This window comes from Phoca vitulina, unplaced genomic scaffold (assembly GCF_004348235.1).
Source record: "Phoca vitulina isolate PV1807 unplaced genomic scaffold, GSC_HSeal_1.0 scaffold22, whole genome shotgun sequence".
Lineage (NCBI taxonomy): Eukaryota > Metazoa > Chordata > Mammalia > Carnivora > Phocidae > Phoca > Phoca vitulina.
The window spans coordinates 8208173-8229199 of NW_022589725.1; the positions used below are offsets into that span (position 1 = coordinate 8208173).

The 21027-nt window shown below is 44.5% G+C and overlaps 1 protein-coding gene across 2 annotated transcripts in view; it reads right to left on the reverse strand.

Annotated features, from left to right (window-relative positions):
- Nucleotides 1–612: 612 nt before the first annotated feature.
- The window catches only part of RPRD1B (regulation of nuclear pre-mRNA domain containing 1B), a 63373-nt gene continuing 42958 nt past the window's right edge, over nt 613–21027 (reverse strand). The window contains exons 7-8 of one of the 2 annotated variants that reach the window (XR_004301205.1): nt 15353–16068; nt 613–640 (exon numbers count right to left, since the gene is read on the reverse strand). Coding sequence is in view for 1 of the 2 variants with exons in the window: in XM_032419391.1 (XP_032275282.1) it covers nt 15919–16068 (150 nt within the window). In the remaining variant the exon portion in view is untranslated. Of the gene's footprint in view, nt 641–14580; nt 16069–21027 lie in introns of those variants that run through there. The other variant, XM_032419391.1, reaches the window with a different exon arrangement.

A 21027-nucleotide genomic window follows, 5' to 3' on the forward strand; every position in this document is an offset into this window, starting at 1 on the left:
TAAAGGAAAAAAGAGAATGTTTTGAGCAACTTTGAGTCAATACATTTGAAAACTTAAATGAAATGGACAACATCCTAGAAAGGCAAAATATACCAATTTTGACTCGAGACAAAATAGGAAGCCTACATAATCCTCTAACAATTAAGGATATTGAATCAGTTGTTAAGACCCTTTTCCATACAGAAAACTTCAGCTCTAGATGGCTTCACTGACAAGTTCTACCCAACATTCAAAGAAGAAACTATTTTTGTCTTTGACAATCTCTTCAGAGAGTAGAAAAAGAGTGAGTAATCTCCAGTTCACTTTATGAGGCTAACATAATCTGCATATCAAAACAGGACAAAGATATGGCAAGAAAAGAAAATTACAGGCCAATTTTACTCGTAAATAGAAATGAAAAATCACGGATAAAGTGTTAGCCACAAAAATCCATCAGTAGGATACCACAACCGAAATGGCCTAATCCCAGGAACACAAGGTCAGTTTAACATTAGGAAATCCATTAAGGTTGGGGTACCTGGGTGGCTCAGTCGGTTAAGTGGCTGACTCTTGATTTCAGCTCAGGTCATGAATCTCAGAGTGATGAGATTCTCTCTCCCTCTGCCCCTCCATTCCCCACTTGTGCTCTCTCTCTCTCTCTCTAAAAAAAGAAAAAAGAAAAAGAACAAGAACAAGAAAGTCCATTAAATGAAATGAAATTCAGGTTAATTCAGCACATAAACTGATTAAGGGACAAAACCTACATGCAGAAAACCATTTGATAAAAATTTAACACTTATTCATGATCTAAAACTAATAAAAAATAATCTAGGAAATTATGAACAGAAGGGAATTTCCATAATTTGATAAAGATATGTCTGCAGCTAACATGGTAAAATATTGCAAGTTTTCCCTTTGGAGATCAGAGACAAGTCAAGGATGCCCACTGCACCCATTTACTCATTTACTGGTGGTCTTAGCCAGTGCAGTAAGGCAAGAAAAAGAAATGAAAGAAGTAAGATTTGGAGAAAAAACAAAACCATCATCTTTCCAAAGTAACATAATTATGTACAGAGAAACCTCAAAATAGGCAACTATGTCATTTAAATTGACAAGAAAATTTAGCATTTTTATTGGATTCAAAATAAATATATTAAAAGTATGCTTTTATATAACAACCCACTGAATTATTGAATGAAGCTGTTGGGGGAAGGTTTGTATTTGCAGGGTGAGAAGCTCTTCTGAGCATTGAGAGCTGAACAGGCTACTCCGTATGGGAATGTTAGCTCCCCCTTACCGGAAGGGTTTAAGCAGGAACACGATGAGCTGTGTCCAGGGGTGCTGGGAAAGAACCTGGGCTCAGAGTGAGAGGTTTGTCCCTTGCCAGGCTGGGCCTCAGCTCTCTAAACAGTCAGTCCTGGAAGGCGGCCTATCTTCTTTCTTTTGGCTCCTCTCTATGTCAGCTTAATGCCTTTGGTAAATTGGGTAAAATGAGCCAGGATTTACGGCTCCAGGAAATATGTGAAGAAGTTTCTAATCTTATCGCTGTCCACTCCCCCCCTTCCAAGGCTCTGCTTTCAGAGAAAACCCACAACGGTTATTTCTCATCCTCTTTCCCCTGCCCATACTGCACCAGACTTATCTTCCTACTTCAAGTTCTCAGTTCAGAACACACATTCTGAAACACCATGCTACCTGGTTTGTGAAATGGAATTTTACATGGTCCCTTGATGGCACAATCCGGAAGAGGAGAGCTGCTTTTGCTGGAGTTGGATGGGACCCTGCCTCCTTGGCTCTCCCACCTTATTCCCTGAACCAGCTCCCCCAACCACTGAGGCACCAAATCCCTCCTCACCACAGAGCCACCAAGGAGACACAGTGGTTAAGCACACACTTTGGAGTCAGATGGTCTTGTGCTTTTCAGCTACGTGACCTTAGACTTTGGTTCTCTCACCTGCAAAGGGGCGGAGCTCATAGGCATTCCCACTTTGGCAGGATTACTGCAAGGGTGAAACGAGGCGATGAGTAGAAGGGCTCATCACCCAGGAGGTGCTCCATACACCTGTGTGGTTACTGGCAGTCTCTGGGGCTTGGGGAAGCCCCTCAGCACCTCTCTCAGGACCCAACATCGCAGACCCGGGGCCATGAGCTCCGCGAGGCCGCACGGTGCAGGAGTGGAGGCCGTGTCCCCCCGCTGGGGACACGCCCATAAGGCCCCACTGGCTCTATTTGCAGCTGGCCCGTCATGGGCAGATGCAGGGAAGCGAGGCTGTTGATAAATCTGTCCGTTTCCAGGATGCCTCCCCTCTAGGATCCCTGCTCTGACAGACACGGCAGGAGGGCTACGGCCCAGCTGGCTACAGATCCAAATGTTGGCTGAGCCACTAGATGACTCTGTAATGAACTGTCCCTCAGGCTGGAGGCATTAACCTTGCTGCTGGCCTGGAGGCCTGGCTCTGCGGTTAACCCTTCCCCTCCCAGCCTTAGGGAAGCCGAGGGCGCAGCCTGTGCCAGGGAGAGCTGTATTGATTACCTACGGCTGCCTAACAAATGACCCCGAAATTCAGCAGCTGCAAATAAAACCTGATTGTTAACTCTCAGTTTCTGTGGGTCAGGAATCTGCAAGTGGCTGAACGGGGTGGTTCTGACTCAAGATTTTCCATGAGGCAGCCATCGAGGTGTCAGCCTTGGTGGTGGTCATCTCAAGACTTGACTGGGGGTGATCAGATTCCAAACTCACTTAGGCAGCTGTTGGCAGGCCTCCAAATATCCACTTCCACGTGCACTCGAGTGGGCCTCCCCCCAGCACGAGCCATGGAGAGACCGAGAGAGAGCGCCAAACAGAGGTCACCGTCCTTTTATAACCCAACCTCTTTACCCGTCACCTCTGACATAGTCTTTTAGCGGTATGTCACTAAGTGCAGCCCACAATCGAGAGGGAAAAGCACAGAGTTGTGAAAAACCAGAAGTGGGGGGTCCCTGACAGCCATCAGGGGCTGCTGCTTGGAAATGCCCATAGATCCAAGGCCCGCTCGCCTTCAGGTGCCCCTGCTCAGACCACCGGGAGTTGGCCCCAACTCCTCCTTCCATCTTTCACCAAGCCCCGAGAACTCAAAATCCTAAAGTGCCCTCAAGTCTGACCTCTCCCTCTCTCTTGGCTGTCATGGTTCCAGGAGGGCCCCTGTCGTGTCCCCCCAGGATGTTGTCACTCCGTCACCACCTCCTCACTGGTCCCTTGAATCTCTTCTGCTCCCCTAGGTCCCCACTCATCCCTTCCACCATTCCCTGTCTCTTCCCAACAGTACTCAGAGAAGTCTTTTCAAAACGCAGATCGGACCCTGTCTTTCCTTGCTGGAAATCCTCCAGAGGCTTCCCCACATGCTCAGCACCAGGATCCAAGTTTCTCTAAGGATGACAAGACTCTGCAGGGTCTGGCTCAGCCCAAACCTCGACAGCCTCAGCTCACACAGTGCTGGCTCCTTTCAGTGCCTCTGGTCACAGGCTTTGCACATGCTGTTCCTCTTCTAGCAGTTCTTTTTCTTGTCCCCTTCACCTCGTTCGCCCCTCAGCATCCTTTGGATCTCGGCTCGAGTCACTTCCTCAAAGAAGCTGTCCTCATGCCGCCCCGACTAGGTTCTAGTCTCCCGTTGAAAACTTGTGTTCTTATGGTACTCTGCCAGTCATGCTGTTCCCTTACCGGACTGGTAATTATCTGGCCCCCAAGACGGTAGGCAGCACAAGGGCAGGTTTTGCTGGCTGCATCCATTGTGCCTGTCACCAGTGGGTGCTAAAGAAAGAGCTGTTGGATTTAAAAAAAAATTAAACTCTTTGTGCAGATGATAAAACTATGACTTTTCGACATAATTGGTTAGAATCGTAGAACTCCGGGGCTCAAAGGGGGCTCAGAAACCGGCCAGCCAACCTCCTCATTTTGAAAGAGGAAACTGAGGCTCAGAGACAGGGAAGGTCTCCTCAGGTCAGAGTGAGTGAGAGCAGAGAGCAGAAGCCAGGCCTCTGGTGTGACCCTCCACCTGCCATTCTCCATCTGTCATGGAAGCCCCACTTGCCTTCTATCACAACCTAAACTCACCACTGGTGCTTCACGAATACCAACCCATCACCTCCATCAGCCCTAAGCCCTTGGCACAAAGACTCTGGAAGGTGCTGACAAAGCCTCCTCTCTGGTAAATTCTTTTCTTAGCTTTGGAACTCCTTCAAGATGTACAACCAGTCCCGAGGATAGCCATTTCACCCCAAATGAACCGCAAGCCCTACTTTTGAAGATTCTCCTTCTGGGTTCCTCCAAGGAACCCGAGACCATTTGAACTATCAGGGACCTGAGATGTTCTGGGCCAATTCCAGAAGGGGAAACTGAGGCCAGAGAAGGCCCAAGACTTTCCCAAGGTCACACAGGGCAGCAGCAGCAGGGCTGGGACCAGAACCTGGGCCTCCTCACTCTCAGGCCAGCGCTCCTGTCTCCACAGTGGGATCAACCTGAACGCACCGGCAGGCTCTGACCTCACACCTACAGATGCCTCTTAGAACAAGGATTCTTTCTCGGCCTGCGGTCGGCCCTGCAGACTCCTGTCACCGCTCTTTAGCGAGAATAACTCTCTATTCGCAAAAGTGGCAAACACACTGGCATTCTAAAACAATCAAACATTCTAAAACAAAATGATATCGCAAACAAACCGGTATGGCAAAAACGAAACACACTGGCATTAAAAAAAAAAAAAAAAATCTCCAACTGGTATTCAAATGAGTTGCCATCATTTAAAAATGGAGAGATTTTTACAGACAAATCCAGGTTTCCACCTTCTCTTAGAAAAACCAGACAATCTGGCCATCGTGGTGGCACTCTCAGCCTGCTGACACCTGGCCCCGCTGCCTAGCGGTGATCACACACGCCCCTGTCCACGGCTGGCCACACTTCTTCCCTCCCACTGCCCTCCCAGGGCTTGAATGCATTCAAGTTTACCGCCTTTCTTCTGCTGGGTTCGAGAACCCTCTCTGTGAGCATGGCCCACATACGTGGTCACATAGGCACTGTTTGATGCCTCCGGGGACAGAGGGGTCACTACCAATCTGTTGCACGGCTGGTCGAAAAGCCCTAGTGGGAGCGAGAGCTTGACTTGAACCATGGCTTATTTGAATCCATGTTTAACAGGTCACGCTATAATTTAATACCAGAGCCTAATAAACTTTTAAGTGCCTCAGGACCAGGATTCTCCATGCTTGTTTTGGCGGAGGCACATACGAAAGCCACTCTTCGGAATGACTTCACAGACTTCCAGGCCATTGAAATAAAGTCCAGATGCCACTGGATTATGGGCAAACGCGGGGCCAGGTCTGAATGTCCCTTTTGAAATTTCAAGGGCAGCCACTGCAATATCAAAAGAGGGTTTGAAGATCCATCTTTGGGTTCTTGAGCAATGACAGCTCTCGGACATAGTGCCTTTCCATGGCCTTGCCAGGAGCTGAAACTACCACCCCCATGTTTCATAATCCATGGAGGAGGGGGGGGGCTTCTTACAGCAATGTCAGGCCACTGAGCACTTCATTAGGAGGCAGCCCAGGGAATCTGGGCAGATGCTCTTTATAGAGTCTTGGCAAGCTTCAAATTTTGGAACTTTAGAATAGCACACTTATCAGTAGTCAAATCTCAAAGCCAACAGAAACACTAGAGTCCGGGACTATTAGATTGGGGAGGGGCCGTACATGTCTCATCTCCAACGACTCTTTACCTTCATTGAGAAACTCCCGACAGAACCCCAGACAAGAAGGGTCAGCCAGCCTTGGTGGGGCAACCAGTCTTCCTGATGATGGGTCAGAAGTTCTCTTCACTGAAACGTCCATCTCTTGTCGCCGGTTTTATCCTCAAAGTAAGAACCATTTTTATGCCTGTATTCATCTACAGCCCTTGAGGACCACCACGCTTGCCCTCCCCCCATCTGCAAGCTAAATCGTCCTAGGTCATCCACTCCTCCCTGGGAGGTCGAGGCCTGCCCCGCCCTCCTGCAGTTGACCAATGTCCCCCCTTGGCATCTTTTCACAACAGCTGGGGCTTTAAGAGGGTGCAGTTCTTGCTCCAGGACCTCCAGGAAGAAGAAAGGCTGAGTCCAGCTGTGCCACATCCCAGCCTCGCAGGCCCAGAGTTTGTTCAGACTGTTTCATATCCGCACACAGCTTTTAGTTATTTAACACATACTCATCTCGCTTGGCTGACTTTAGCAATATCCATTCATTAAACTGCCATAAACATCTGAGATAGAGTCTGTTATCGTCCAGAGGATACGGATGATGAAATCAAGATATCAAGATGCAGGGAAGTGAAGTCACCCGGTAAGGGCGCCACTGCGCCTCGAACTCGGACCACTGGAGCCGGGAGCTGGTGCGGACGGCAACCCCGTGCTGCCTTCCTTCCACGGGGCCGTCATGTCGAACGTGGGGATGAAGGCCTCTGCGGAGAACTGCAAATACCGTCTTCCTGTTAAGTCAGACTCACCCCGAGATGCGAAGTGACTTGTCTCAAGTCACTCCGTTCTGCAGTGATGGAGTTGGGGTTTCAACCAGGTTCCAAAGTCAGGGCTCCTTGCTCCAGCCTAGAGCACGCTGAGTGGACTAATCAGGTTTAGCTGAAGCGGAATCCTCCAAGGTAGCAATACTACAAGGAACCTGTCGAGGAAAGTGAAATGCATTCTAACCTGGCTTCAAGTCCACATACATCTCCGAGAGGCCACAGTAACCCAGTGAGCCCCTGGGCCAGGGACAGGAGGAATACCCAACATAGGCATCTGATATTTGGAAAGAGTACATTTTAGGAATTTACATGGAGACCTCATTAATTCATAACCCAACAATCTGGAAAGTCATCACGCTCCATGCTGGGCTCACGCACACATTCCATCAATCCAGAGATGGCATAAAGAACCCTCCTAGCCAGTGCTGGGCAGGTCACCTTGTCTGGAAGAATCTTTCCCCCTCCAGTGGGCTTGATGTATACTTGTTTGTTCTGCATAAGCATGCGCATCATATGGCACGCACCTGGCTGCTCTCTGCTCCCGGTGGGAGGGAACAGGTCCTCGGCCTGCAGCACAAGAGGGGCACATACAGACCGTCCCCATTTTGGCTGCGGGATGAGAACCTTGGGCCGTGGGGCACTGATGCTCACTACTGTCTTACACTGTCGCTTTGTTGTATGTTATAAACCCCAAATACATTATTATCTCTGCTGCAACAATTCTCTTTTAAAGACATTTAAATAAAAAGAAAACATGATATACTTCCCCATGCAGTTTTCAGTGTTCTGCCCTCCTTTCTGGAGATCCAGATTTCCATCGGATATCATTTGTCTTCTGTCCGAGGTTGCCGAGGTCTAGTGGTGATGAATTCTTTCAGCTTTTGTTGCACTGAAAACATTTTTATTTTGCTTTTATTTTTATTTATTTATTGTTTACTTATTTTCAAAGACTTTTTTGCTAGGTTGACAGATCTCTCCCCACACCCCTTCAACACCTGTGGGATGTCATGGGTGTTCTCTTCCGGCTCTCGTAGTGTCTGAGGATAAGTCGCTGTCACTCTGATCTTTTTTTTTTATCACTGGCCCAGCACCTTGACTATGATGTGTGTGAGCCCGTGCAGCTTCTTCAGGGTTGTTTTTCTTGAGGTGCTGAGCTTCTTGGATCAATGGCTTTATAATTTTCATCATAGTTGGGGAATGGCCCTTATTCCTTCAGATACGTTTTCTCTTCCCTCTTTCCTTTCCTTCTGATACATATTTTTGGCAGTCGGTGTTGTCCCACAGGCTGCTCTGTTTCTTTCTTTTCTGGTATTTCCTCTCTGTGCTTCATTCTGAATAATTTCCATTTCTGTGCCTTTAATTTCACTCACACTTTTCTGTTGCAGTGTCCAACCTGTGGTTAATCCCACCCTGGTTAGTTTAGTTTCAAATACTGCATTTTCATCTCTGGAAATTTGACTTGGATTTTAAAAAATATATGTCCTATGTCTTTCCTCATTATGTTCATATTCTCTTTTATATCCTTGAGCATTTATCATGTCAACAACAGCTGTTTCAGATCTTTGTCAACCAATTCCATCCGTCTGTGCCATTCTGGATCTATTGGTTTATTTTTCTTCTGACTCCGATAGTATTTTTTCTGCTTCTTTGCATGTGTGATTTTTTTTTGGATGCCAAAGAGTAAATTTTACACTGTTGATTGCTAGGTTTTGTTGTATGTCTTTAAACAGAGCTGGACTTTGTTTTGCCAAGCAGTTCAGTTACAGACCAGCTTGAGGCTTACTATCAAGTTTTATTTATGGCTGGCTGAAAGCAGCCTTTCCTCTAGTACGAATTTAGTCCAACTACAAAGGCATGACCTTTCTGAGGACTCTGTCCAGTGCTCTGTGTTATGATGAGGCCTCTCTGCTCTGGCTAGCAGAAACTTCCAACTATTACCGGACCCTTGTGAGTGGTGGGGACTGTCGGGGCCATTGCTTTCTGTTTGTTCTTCCCTTGGTCACACTGACTTTGATCCCACACATCCTGCTCAGAACTCACCTAAGGGGTCAAGGGAACCCTCTGCGGATTTTCGGAGTGCAGTCTCTGTGCAGCTACCTCCTGTTACTTCTCCCCGCAAATCCCAGCCACTGCAACCTTCCTGAACTCTGATGTCTGCCTCCTCAGTTCAGTGATATGGGGCGCCTCTGGCTCCCAGCAGATTGGGAACACCCTCAGTGAGTAAGATGGGGCAATCAACTCTCCTTATCTGTTTCCCTTCTCTCGGGAACTCACAGTTCTGTGCTTCCTGATGTCCAATGTCTGGAAACATTTGTTTTACATATTTGAATGTTTTTCCAGTAGTTTATGGCAGAGGGCAATTCCCATAGCACTTGCTCCTTCACAGGTGGAACTGAAAATCTCTTACCCTAGTTGTTTTCATTTGGGGTTAAATTTCAAAATATCATTTAACTAATAGACGGTGACTTCACTAAAGGTTGCTAGAGACCTTTAAAAGAAAATTGTGTTTGGAGTTAATTCATGAATATTCTTGAGTTTTACAACTCTCAGGAAGCCAGGCTCTGTGAAGATTTTATGAAAAGCTGAGCTGGGAAGAGATCTTCAAGGTTATTGATCAAGATATGCCCATTACTTAAGTTAACTCAAAATGGATCGAAGACCTATATATAAGAGCTAAAAGTATAAAATCCCAGAAGGAAATATAGCAGTAATTCTTCATGACCTTAGATTTAGCAATGTTTACTTAGATATGACATCAAAACCACAAGATGCAAAAGAAAAGATAATGGAATGCATCAAAACTACAAACTTATGTATATTAAAGGACACTACCAAGAGAGTGGAAAGACACCTACAAGATGGGAGAAAAAATTGGAATCATGTACCTGATAAGGGTCTAATATCTAGAATATATAAAGAACTCTTAGAACCCAACAACAGAGACAACCCAATTCAAAAATGGGCAAAAGGGGCACCTGGGTGGCTCAGTCGGTTAAGCATCTGCCTTCAGCTTAGGTCATGATCTCAGGGATCCTGGGATTGGGCCCCGAGTCGGGGCTGCCTGCTCAGCAGGGAGTCTGCTTGTCTCTCTGCCCCTCCCCCTGCATGTGCTCACTCTCTCTCTCTCAAATATATAAAATCTTTTTTAAAAAGTGGGCAAAGGACTTGAATAGACACTTCTCCAAAGAAGGCAACAAGCACATAAAAAGATGCTCACTGCCATTAGCCAGTAGGAAAATGCAAATCACTTCATACCCACCAGGATGGCTCCTATTATGGGTTGAATTGTGTCCCCTCCTAAAAAAGATAGGTTAAAAGCCTAAGTCCCAGTATCTGTGACTCTGACCTTATTTAAAAATAAAGCCTTTGCAGGTTTAATCAAGTTGAGGTCATCAGGGTTGGCCCTAAAAAGAGGTAAATTTGGACAAAGACATAGGGGGAATATGGCCATGTGAAGACAAGGCAGAGATAAGAGTTATGTTGCCACAAGCCAAGGAATGCCTGAGCCACCAGAAGCTGGAAGAAGCAAGGAAGGAGCCTCTCCTAGAGGATTTGGAAGGAGCATGGGCCTGCAAACATCTCACAAATGTAAGACAATAAATTTGTTGTTTTAAGCCACCTGGTTTCTGGTACTTTCTTGTGGAGCCCCAGGGCACAAATATAGCTATAATTTTTAAAATGGAAAATAAAGTGTCGGCAAGTGTGATGGTTATGTATCAACTGGGTTGGGCCACAACGCCCAGCGCTTTGGTCAAGCATTACTCTGGATATTTCTGTGAGGGTGCTTTTAGCTAGAGAATAACATTTAAATTGAAGGATCAGATGACCCCTCTACATGGGTGGGCCTCATCCAATCAGTCGAAGGACTTACAAACTAAAACAGATTGTGCAAGAAATGCTGCCAGCAGACTGCCTGTGGACTCATAGGCAAATCTTTCTTGGGTCTCCAGCTGCTGGCCTATCCTACAGATTTTGGACTTACCAAGTCCCCCACAATTGCATGTACCCATTCCTTAACATTTCTCTCTCTCTATGCACACCTCCAGCTCTTAGCTTTCTCCTCCTCAGCACTACACCTTGAGGAGGGCCCTCGCCTTCTTGGTTAGGATCTGAGATGACTCCATGCCAGTTCTCTTGCATACAGCCCACCCTAGTCCTTGGGAGACAGACATGCATCCCTTGCCTGACAAACTCTAGAAGAGGCTGCACCCAACCCAGCCAACCTCTCCCTTGCTCTGTCATCAAAGCACCTTGCTACTGGCATCCCATCCTTTAGGTTTTTTCCAGGCAGGGGTCCGTCCTGTGCACTGGATTGTCACCCTACAGGAGATACATATTAAGTTCCGCTGAAGCCCTCTTCCCTAGCCTGAAGGTAAGGGGCAGCTGGTATCCACTCCTCTCCCTTGGGGGACTCAAAACATCAACGGCTCTCTTCCAAGAAATCCGCACCCCAAGTCCCCCTCCTTCAACTCTAACTCTTGACTTTTTTCTACCCTCCATGTGAGTGAGGAAGTTTAAGTGGGCTACAGGTGTTTTACCATCTCCATTGTAAACACAGCATATGGTACAGGCATGTGGGATCTATCGCTGCCTTCCAAAAACATCTATTTTAACATCTTGTTGTATGAGCATTTAAATACCTACATTCATTATTGAATATAGTATAGCTACCGTCGAACCCCTAATTTAGCCCAGACATGGCACTAGGCCCTTTTTAAAAACTCCTCATTTAAAGTTATTAATAGGTATGTTAATTATAATATAATAATAGGTATGGTATAATAGGTATAATAGGTATAATATGGTATAATAGGTATAATAGGTATGTTAATTATACCACTTACAATTCTATAACTAAGAATTCATCCAGATAACTGGCATTCAAAAATCTATGGAGTGCATTCATTGTGTGGGCACTTTAGTAAGATTCTCAGTAGGAGGAAATCCTCTGAAAACCTGGGCGTATTGAACTTTGGATCTGGAAAGGACTTCTGAGGTTACTCGGTCAACCCCCCCCCCCCCGCCCAATTTGTTCCCTTTAAGCAGCAGCTAAGGTCTCTAAAGGCTAAGGGACTCAACCAAGGTCATCACATTGAGATCAGATGTGGGTCATCACCTGCCACAACTGCCTCCTATTTATTAAATTCTGATTCGTACTGCTAATTTTAATGTTTATCCAACCAGTGGTAGAAATGAAATTTTAATGAAAAATAACTATTTCCGAGTCTAAAAAATTGAACCACCTGGGCTTTCAACACCACATGAAGCTATGTGAATCCCAATCTACTGTACAGGAGAATAATGGATTCTTAATTGAAACTGTGCCTTAGAGTGGAAGAATGATTTTTAAATGAAAAACCCCACGGAGGTGGTGATGAGAAATGAGTTTAGCCAGATGAATGGTTCTGGCAGAAAATAAGACAGCAAACCAGGCTGGAAAATAGCTTTTTCTTAAAGATCTCAAATATACCAAATGCAGGTTAATTTGTGCCCAGTGAACAGTGTTTACTCCCATCTTCCTAGTCCTGGCCCTGTATCTTGTGTTCTGATCCTTGTAGACTACAATCTCCAGGGTTCCATATATGCTCCCCTCTTTTTTTAAAAGTAACTGTATACAGCACAACGGTGGTATTATTAACTTAGCTAACAAATGTTCCTGGGAACCTAGGATTTGCCATTCAGCGTTCTCAGACTTCAGTCCTGCGTTTTTCTCCCGCCAACAAAACCACCACAAGCTTTTAGGGCTGGCAGAGAACCCAGAAATAATTTAGTCCAATACCACGTTTCAGAGGTAAGAAAACGGAGGCAGAGAGGAAGTACCTGGCCCAGGAAGGTCACAGAGAGTTAACGACTCTAATCACAAAAGTTAAGCATTTTGACAGATTCATGAACTCTTTCTTAGGCAGTTCCATCTTCAGCTTTCAGGAGCTCGCACTCATATTTTGTAGCCTGAAGTGCTAATTAAACCCGAGGAATTATGGACTTACTATTTATAGGTAGGAGTGGAGGCATTAAGTAGGCCATGAAACCTGGGGACACAGGAGATTCTGTCTCCTGAGATTCACGTATCTCATTCAACCTTTGTATTTTAAGGCAGAACTTCAGCAATGCATAGTTTCAACTCCTCTGATTCTGAACTTGGCCTTGAGCTGCACTTCAGTCTTGAAGGACCACAGCTACTGCAGCCTCCTTGCATTCTGAGATGGGGAACCCCACTTTTTCTGGCAAATATTGCCATTATCCAGTGGAAAGGTTAAAATCAGCCTTCCAAACCGGTTACTTCAAAAGGCTGTATTTCAAACTGTTTTTCTGTTATTTCAAGTATTCACCAACAATGCTCAGCCAATATGCTTTCACTGAGAGTGAAAGGAAAAGAGAAAGGAAACCCACAAAAATGTTTTTAAAAGACACGCCACTTGGATTTATGATTATCTCACATTTTTCTTCTTTTTAACTGTTCAGAATGCCTTTCACTGGATTGCCAAAATCAAATCTCTCTCTGGAGGCCCAGCAGTGTGAACAAAAGCGCTGAAATCAAAGAACTTCCAGGTCTGAATCTGTCAGAGACTGTGGTACTGGGGAAAAAAGTCATTTAACCTCTCTCCATCGGTTCCCACTTCTGTACAATGAGGAAAAAACTATGGAGGTACCTCTCCAGGGCACTGTGTGGATTGGCTAATTAAAGCTAATTAAGCCCCTGGAAAGAACTAGAAAATACTATATAAGTGCCGAGTATTTATGGGCCACTAACAGTCACAAAACTCCTAAGGGACAAGATTCTGTGCAGACAGCACAATCTCTACTGGTGATTACTAATTACCCACTGCTTACAAAGAAAGCATCGGGTGTTCTGTAACAAGGCAGGGAAAAGAAATATCACACGATGTCATTCAACAACACCATCTTTATTCAAAAATATATATCTATGAGACATTTCAGAATATACTGCTGCCGCCAATGACAGCCTATACTTCTAAATAAAGTCCTAAATTAATATACAAATTTAAGCTTTAAAAATATTCTTTAAGAAAAAAACAAAACAAAACAAAGAAGGATGAAGACTTTCTGAGGAATATGACCTAAAAGGAAAGGTCCTTTGAGGCCTATGGATGCCCTAAATAAAGAAAAAACACAAAAAAACCCCACCCACCCCACCCCACCAGATCACCTCATACATACAAGGAGAAGAAAGGTTCATTTAAATTAAACAAATGAAGTAATAAGCACACTTGGGGAGGATACGGGAGAATTAAGATTTAAAAAACAAAAGCATTTCATTAAAAAACAAAACAAAACAAAATAAAAAACCCAAAACTAACTTCCTCATAGGAAGTCCACTAGTAACAGGTGTTAGGAGGCCAACACATTCATTTACATAATTGCTACAGTTTCATTTTTTGCTCTTGCTGTAATAATTATGCACCAAGTGCTGGTCAAACTCAATCAGATAAAACATAGCAGTGGGTGAAATCCATCATGTTATAACATTTTCAGCTAGCTGATCAGAGCAAACATCTACTATACCCTTTTGATTCATGGCTAGTAAAATTTTGCTTCCTCGGTGAAAGCACAGAGAATGTCCAAGATGGGTCTGTTCCAAAGCAAGCTCACGCACAGGACTAAAGCAGCACACCATATGGGGAGGGGGCGCATGTGCAGAAACAGCGAAGACTAGAATTGATCTTGCAATTTTAGTAAAGTCACCTACTGCCCTATGGCCTCTGGGAAGAAAAACTTTATAGTTAGAGACTCATTAATTTAATGACAGGACAACAGGCAGTGTCAATAAGCAAACAACACACGGTCCATATTCAAATCCGAAAAACACCTTAAACGCTACTATGTTCTACACAGAGTTAAACTGAACACCTGCTAGACTTTTCGTCGTTCTCACTTCATGGCAGGCCGGACAGCTTCTTAAAGGAAAGCCTGCCACACGTTTAAAACACAGGCTATGTTTCAACATGTTTAACATGTAAAATTACAAGTAATTGGCTTTTTGGTAATCCTGAAAATAACAACTCAAAATAATGGAGATTCTGAAGTTCCCCCCCCCCCCCCCCCCCCCACTGAATTCCTTTTTATAGCTTCTGGATTTCAGCCTCTGGGCTCTGACTCCTATTATACTCTTGGGGCAAATTTTTTTCTGCCCTTTCCAATGTCAAAAATAAGCCTGCCAAATCAGAATGATTTACAGTTAGCAGGCCTAAGCTTCACTAAAAGCAAGGTAAAAATCCTCTCTTAAGTACATTATATAGTCATAATGTCAGCTGGCATGATAATGGAATTAAAACCCAAAATTAAAATCCCTGACTTCCCCCCTTCCTCTGCCCGAGATGAGCTATTCAGTAACCGCCGATCAGAGTACTCCTCCTCCCCCAGGCACAAGGACACGAGCAGTGGCCAGTGGCGTAAACGGACAAACATGCACAGAGTGTCGTGTTCGCAAGGGAGATATTCAAGTCTACTCACCATACTGTAGACACGCGCCCAGTGAAGTAAATGTTAGTGTGAGCCCTGCTCCCCAAAAGACATGGGTCGAAAAAGCAACACCTGTGCAGAGCCCAGACTCTTAGTAAGCCTTTAGCTTTTGGGGTCCGCCAGTACCATTTCTAACAATTGCCTTCACAACCGATTAGGGCCAAGAGATCAGGTTTTTAGGAACGTTTTCTCTGACAGTGGGTGCCTGGGAAGGTTGTTTGTAGGAACCTGAAGCAAATAACTTATTTTTAACTCATGCTTGTGATCCCTGTTACCCTTGTTTCTGAACTGTGACTTTATGTTCCAGATCAGCATTGAATCTTATTGCTAGATTCCCTAGTCTGCTTACAAAACAAACGCACCTCACCTCACCTTTGACTATACACCACTAGAAGTAAGGGAAAGGAAGGATGAGATGTGGCAAACTCTTTATGGCAAAGCTGCGTGACGGTTGCTCCTCCAACCTTCAGGGTGGATGGTAGCCAGGAAAGTCAATGACTCCAGAGCGGGTCCTTCAGTGGAGGCCTGTACTGAACTTGAACAGCCCAGCTCAAAAAGAGAAGCTGCTTTCATGACACAATGCTGTCATAAGCGACAAGATTCTTCCGAAAGCTTCCAGAAGTACACATGATTTTCATAACTTCTTGGGTGTAAAGAAAGAGCTAAGAATGGAAAACCGACAGGGGCATGAAAACATGAAGTGGGAGAGTTTGTATTCCTTCCACATCTGAATCTAAACTGGACTCCACTCGCCACTGTTCTGAATTGTGCTCAACAAGAGAGGACGGAGAGGAGAATCAGAGTCTGTGGTTCTTTCTTGAGGCTGCGGGACCGGGATGAAGGAGGGACAGAACCAGGGGCCACAAGGTTATTTCCAACCATGACTTGCCCTCTTCTTTCTGCTGGTAGAGATGGGAATCTGGGGCATGACACCTGTCCTAGTCAGTTGAAAACAGGTCACCAGCAGAGGGCAGGGGGGCCAAGCCTCCTGTGACGTTGGGCAGCAATGAGAGGTCTGGCAAGCTCTGAATATGGGACTTCAGTTCCTTGCGGACCTGGGTTACCCGAGCAAGCTTCTGTTTATATTCCTAAGGAGACAAAGAGAAGACAATGCAGTTAAGTCTGTGTGTGCTGATGGTCAGGCTTAAGGAGCCAATACAGATACTCTCAGCTTTCTTGCTCTACATTCTCCCCACCAGACCGCCCCTCCCCTCCTTCAGCTAAACTATAATGTTCGGGTTCTCAAAAGGAAAAAAACTTGACATAAAAAAGGAAAGCAGAGTTCAATACTGGCAACAGTGAATTAAATGGTTATTTAACTTTGCACTTGAGATTTGGAAGTAAAAGCAGTGACACTTTGTACTTGCATTCTCTTAATTGGTTCTTATCTATTTCAAAACACCTTACAAAATAAAATACAGACGCTCAGGCTTTTCCAGTTATCTTGAGGGCTCCACCTAGACATGCCTAGAAAAATCACTATAAAGCTATACTTTGTGTTAAACTGAGAGAGTAACCCAGATCTATCACCTATCACCAACAAGCACCACAGAAGCTTGAAATCCCCACTGCCACTACCTGCGTCCAGGACTTCATTTCACACCTGAGCAACTGCTGCGAGGCCTGGAGAAGGCCTTCTGGGAGGCTCCCCAAAACACGCCAGGCTTATCTTCCGGAAGCCCAGCTTTCATCAAGCTACTTCCTCGAGAAAGTGAAGCATGGCCCCACACTCTCTCCATGACTGCTCAGAGCTCCAAATCTGCTGAGATTAGCTCGTGCCCAAATGTACTTCCCACAGCTTCCCAATCCCCTATGCACAGGCCACTGCCTGTGTGCGCCATTGGTTTGGGATTCCCCTCAAGCCTGGAGGGGGATCTTTCTTCTCCTGGTCTCAGTGAAGTTCTGCCTCCCCGTCTCTCCAGGAAAAGCTTTTCTCCTCATCCAGAAGACTGGTCCCCACCTCCACCCGTTCTGGAGCCCTCCTGCGCACTGAGATGCATCTGAGCCCCTAACAGGCTGCTCTGAGGTGCTCTCTTCATGCATGTTAGACTTCTATGCTCCTCTAAAATAGGACTTCCCTGATGACAGGAACTTGGTATACTATTTTCTGTCCTCCCAGCAAAAGGCACTCTTGGTAAATCTGTATGGAGTAACAACCCTGGGCCTTGTGAGGTCTGTTTATGGACCGCCCCTCCCCTCCCCGTGGGCTGGTTTTTTTTCTTCTAGCTGTGTCACCCTCCTCAGTCCTTCTGCAAAGACAGAAAGTTCCTGAGGATGGATCCCTGCTGACTAAAGCCTCTCCTGCAGGAATGTAACAGAAAGCACTGGGCTATGAGTCAAAGACCTGGGTTAGTTTTGGCTCTGGCTCTAACTTGCTATGTAACTGTGGGTGTGGTCCCTCTCTTCCTTTGTCCTCACCTTCACCTGAAAATGAAGGAACTGGCCCACTCATAAGATTGTTCTTCAGGTTCTAGATTCCTTTGTACCAGATACCTTCTACACACTTAGAGAGACAGAGAGTTTGAGGGCATATGCTTAAACACTCCTGGGAAGAATGGTAAGACAGGAAACAGGTTAAATGAAGAACACTTAGTTCAAGTTGTAAAGACAAAGTCTAAGAAAGGAGGGGGAGAAGAGATATGGAAGTATGGGCAGGGAGGCTCTGTGCCCACATTAGCGTGGGCAGTCAAGGCTTCCACCTGAAATGAGAGCTGCTCACACAAGCCATCAGATGAAGAGTCAGGGGAAGAAAGTAAGCTTTCCTGGCATCCCATTTCTTTCCTTTGTAGACTTAACACAACCAAAATAATGACTTATGTAAATTATAAATACTGACTCCCCCATTAAATTAGTGAGCTTCAGGAGGCTAAGACCGAACCCATCTGCTTTACCCATCATCCACCACGACCAGCAGTGCCCTAGAAACAGTAGGTGTCCAACAGTTGCCCAATAAATTAACAATACATAAAACATAACATTACAAGCATACCACATTAAGTAATCAGCGTTCATTCTTGAAACTGAAAACTAATTTCAGATCTGAGGATCTAAAATGTCAAGGTTCCCTGCCCTTCCCTCTGCAAACATTTTTCTTCCTTGGTTTTATATACTTCAAGGGACATTAACAGAGAAGACCAATTCTCTATTACTGAACATGAATTCGTTTAATGAGCTTCTCCTGAATTCTATGTACAAAAAGGATAAAATAGTCACTAAGCAGTTACCCCCCTTGCTCCCTGCCCAAATCCTCTGATCAAAGCTGACCGATGAAAGCCACCCTGACTTGGAGCCATCACTCCTGCAGCTACAGAGGACTTCAAGTCAAGGAATTCCTTAAAAACAGTCTGAAGATCATGAAGTCTCTAACGAGCAGCTCTGGGGTCAGAATCCAAGACTCTGCACTTCAGGGACCCTCACACTAACTTAGCAAGTCCATCTGAGTTTAAAAGGGAAGACAGGTGATCTCATTAGACACCACCTTAAGTTCAAATAATCCTCTCCTAGGCAATCTTTAAAAAAACAAACAAAAAACATTTGTTCCTGTTTGAAGGTAGGGAGGTTGGGAGGAGGTATCTCATCATGCTTAGGCTGCTATTATATTCTAAATATCATCAAAGAAACTTCATTTTAATTAAAGGAAACATGTTCCCCATTAAAGTCCTCTCTTTGGGCCACTCTGAAAGCTGACAGATCCCGTACACACCTCCTCATGCCACTGGGTTACTCTTTCCATAGGGATCTCTACTTTCAGAGCAGGTGCATGAGCCTAGGAGGAGGGCATCACTACAGAAAGGACGAAAGTAGGACTGTCAATGAAAAAGATTAAAAAGCAGAGAGTTTACATTAGCAGCCAAAACAATGAAATACTACTTAGGTATAAATCTAACAAAATATGTACAAGACCCATATGAGGAAAACTGTAAAACTCTGATACAAATAAGAACTAAATAAATGGGAGATATTCCATGTTCATGAACAGGAAGGCTCAATATTGTAAAGATGTCAGTTCTTCCCAACTTGATCTATAGATTCAATGCAGTCCCAATCAAAAGCACAGCAAAGGGGCGCCTGGGTGGCTCAGTCGTTAAGCATCTGCCTTCGGCTCAGGTCACGATCCAGGGTCCTGGGATCGAGCTCCGTATCAGGCTCCCTGCTCAGTGGGAAGCCTGCTTCTCCCTCTCCCACTCCCCCTGCTTGTGTTCCCTCTCTTGCTGTGTCTCTGTCAAATAAATAAGATATTAAAAAAAAAAAAAAAGCATAGCAAATTATTTTGTGAATATAGACAAAGTGCTTCTAAAATTTATATGGTGGCAAAAAGACTCCAAATTGTCAATGCAATATTGAAAGAGAAGAAGAACAAAGTCTGACACTATTTGATTCCAAGACTTACTATGAAGCTACAGTAATCAAGACAATGTGATACTGCCCAGAGAATAGACAAATATCAATGCAACAGAACAGAGAGTCAAGAAATGCACCCACATAAATACGGTCAACTGATCTCTGACAAAGGAGCAAAGGCGATACAGTGGAGTATTTTCAACAAAAAAGTTGTTGGAACAAGTGGACACCCACATGCAAAAAAACAAATCTAGACACAGATCTTACACCCTTTACAAAAATTAACTCAAAATTAATCACAGACCTACATGGAAAACACAAGACTATAAAACTCCTAGAGGACAGCAGAAGTAAATCTAGATGATCTTTGGTTTGGTGATGACTTTTAGGAGACAATACCAAAGGCCTGACCCATGAAGCTAAGCTAGATGGCGCTAAAATGAAAAATTTTCTGCTTTGCAAAAGACGCTGTCAACAGAATGAAAAGACAAGACACAGACTGGGAGAGAATGTTTGTAAAAGACAACATATGTTATCAGAGAAATGCAGATTAAAACGAGATACCACCACACATCTATTAGAATGACCAAAATCCGGAACACTGACACCACCAAATGCAGACAAGGATGTGGCGCAAGAGGAACTCTCATACCTTCTGGTGGGAATGCAAAATGGTACGAGTATTCTGGAAGACAAACAGTTTGGTGGTTTCTTACAAAACTAAACATACTCCTACCATAGGATCCAGCAATCATGCTCACTGGTGTTTATCCAAAGGAGTTAAAAACTTATGCCACACAAAAACCTACACTTAAATGTTTATAGCAACATTATTCATAACTGCCAAAACTTGGAAACAACCAAGAAGCCCTTTAGTAGGTGAATGGATTAATAAACTTTGATACATCCAAACAACAATTATGCAGCATTAAAAGGGAGGGGTCTATCAAGTCATGAAAAGACATGGAGAAATGTTAAATGCCTAGTACTAAGTGAAAGAAGCTAATCTGAGAAGGCCACATATTGTAGGAGCCCAACTATATGACATTATGGAGAAGGCAAAACTATGGAGACAGGGGTTGCGGGGATGAATAGGCAGAGAACAGAGAATTTTTAGGGTAGTGAAAATACTATAATGATGGACACATGCCATCATACATTTGTCCAAACCCACAGAATGTACAACACCAAGAGTGAGCCCTTCAGTATGGACACTGGGTGATTAGGACGTGTCAATGTAGGTTCATCAATGGTTAACAAATGCACCACACTGGTGGGGGAAGTTGGCAGTGGGGGAGCAAGGGGTATATGGGAAATCTCTGTACCTTCCTCTTATTTTGCTGTGTACCTAAAACTGCCTTAAAAAATAAGCCAAGAGGTCTAAATGCATCAGCAAGGGTGACTCTGAATATCCAAATATAGGTGGAGATTGCCTTGAAAACTGTTAAAACATGCAGCTGGCTTAGCTGAAACATCTGAATGACTTAGCTTAATGCTTTGAGGAGAAATGAGAAGGTAAGAATTCATGGCAAGCTCTGATTAGATCAAACTGAATAGTAATAGTAATTTTTTAGTCCCCTAAATAGATCAGGTAGTAACAAACTCTGATCTCCCACCCTTCCCTTTTTTTTTAATAGATGGTCTTTTCCCAAATAAAGTCCTCTATAAACGTCACCATGGATGAACAAAAAAATTACGACTGAATC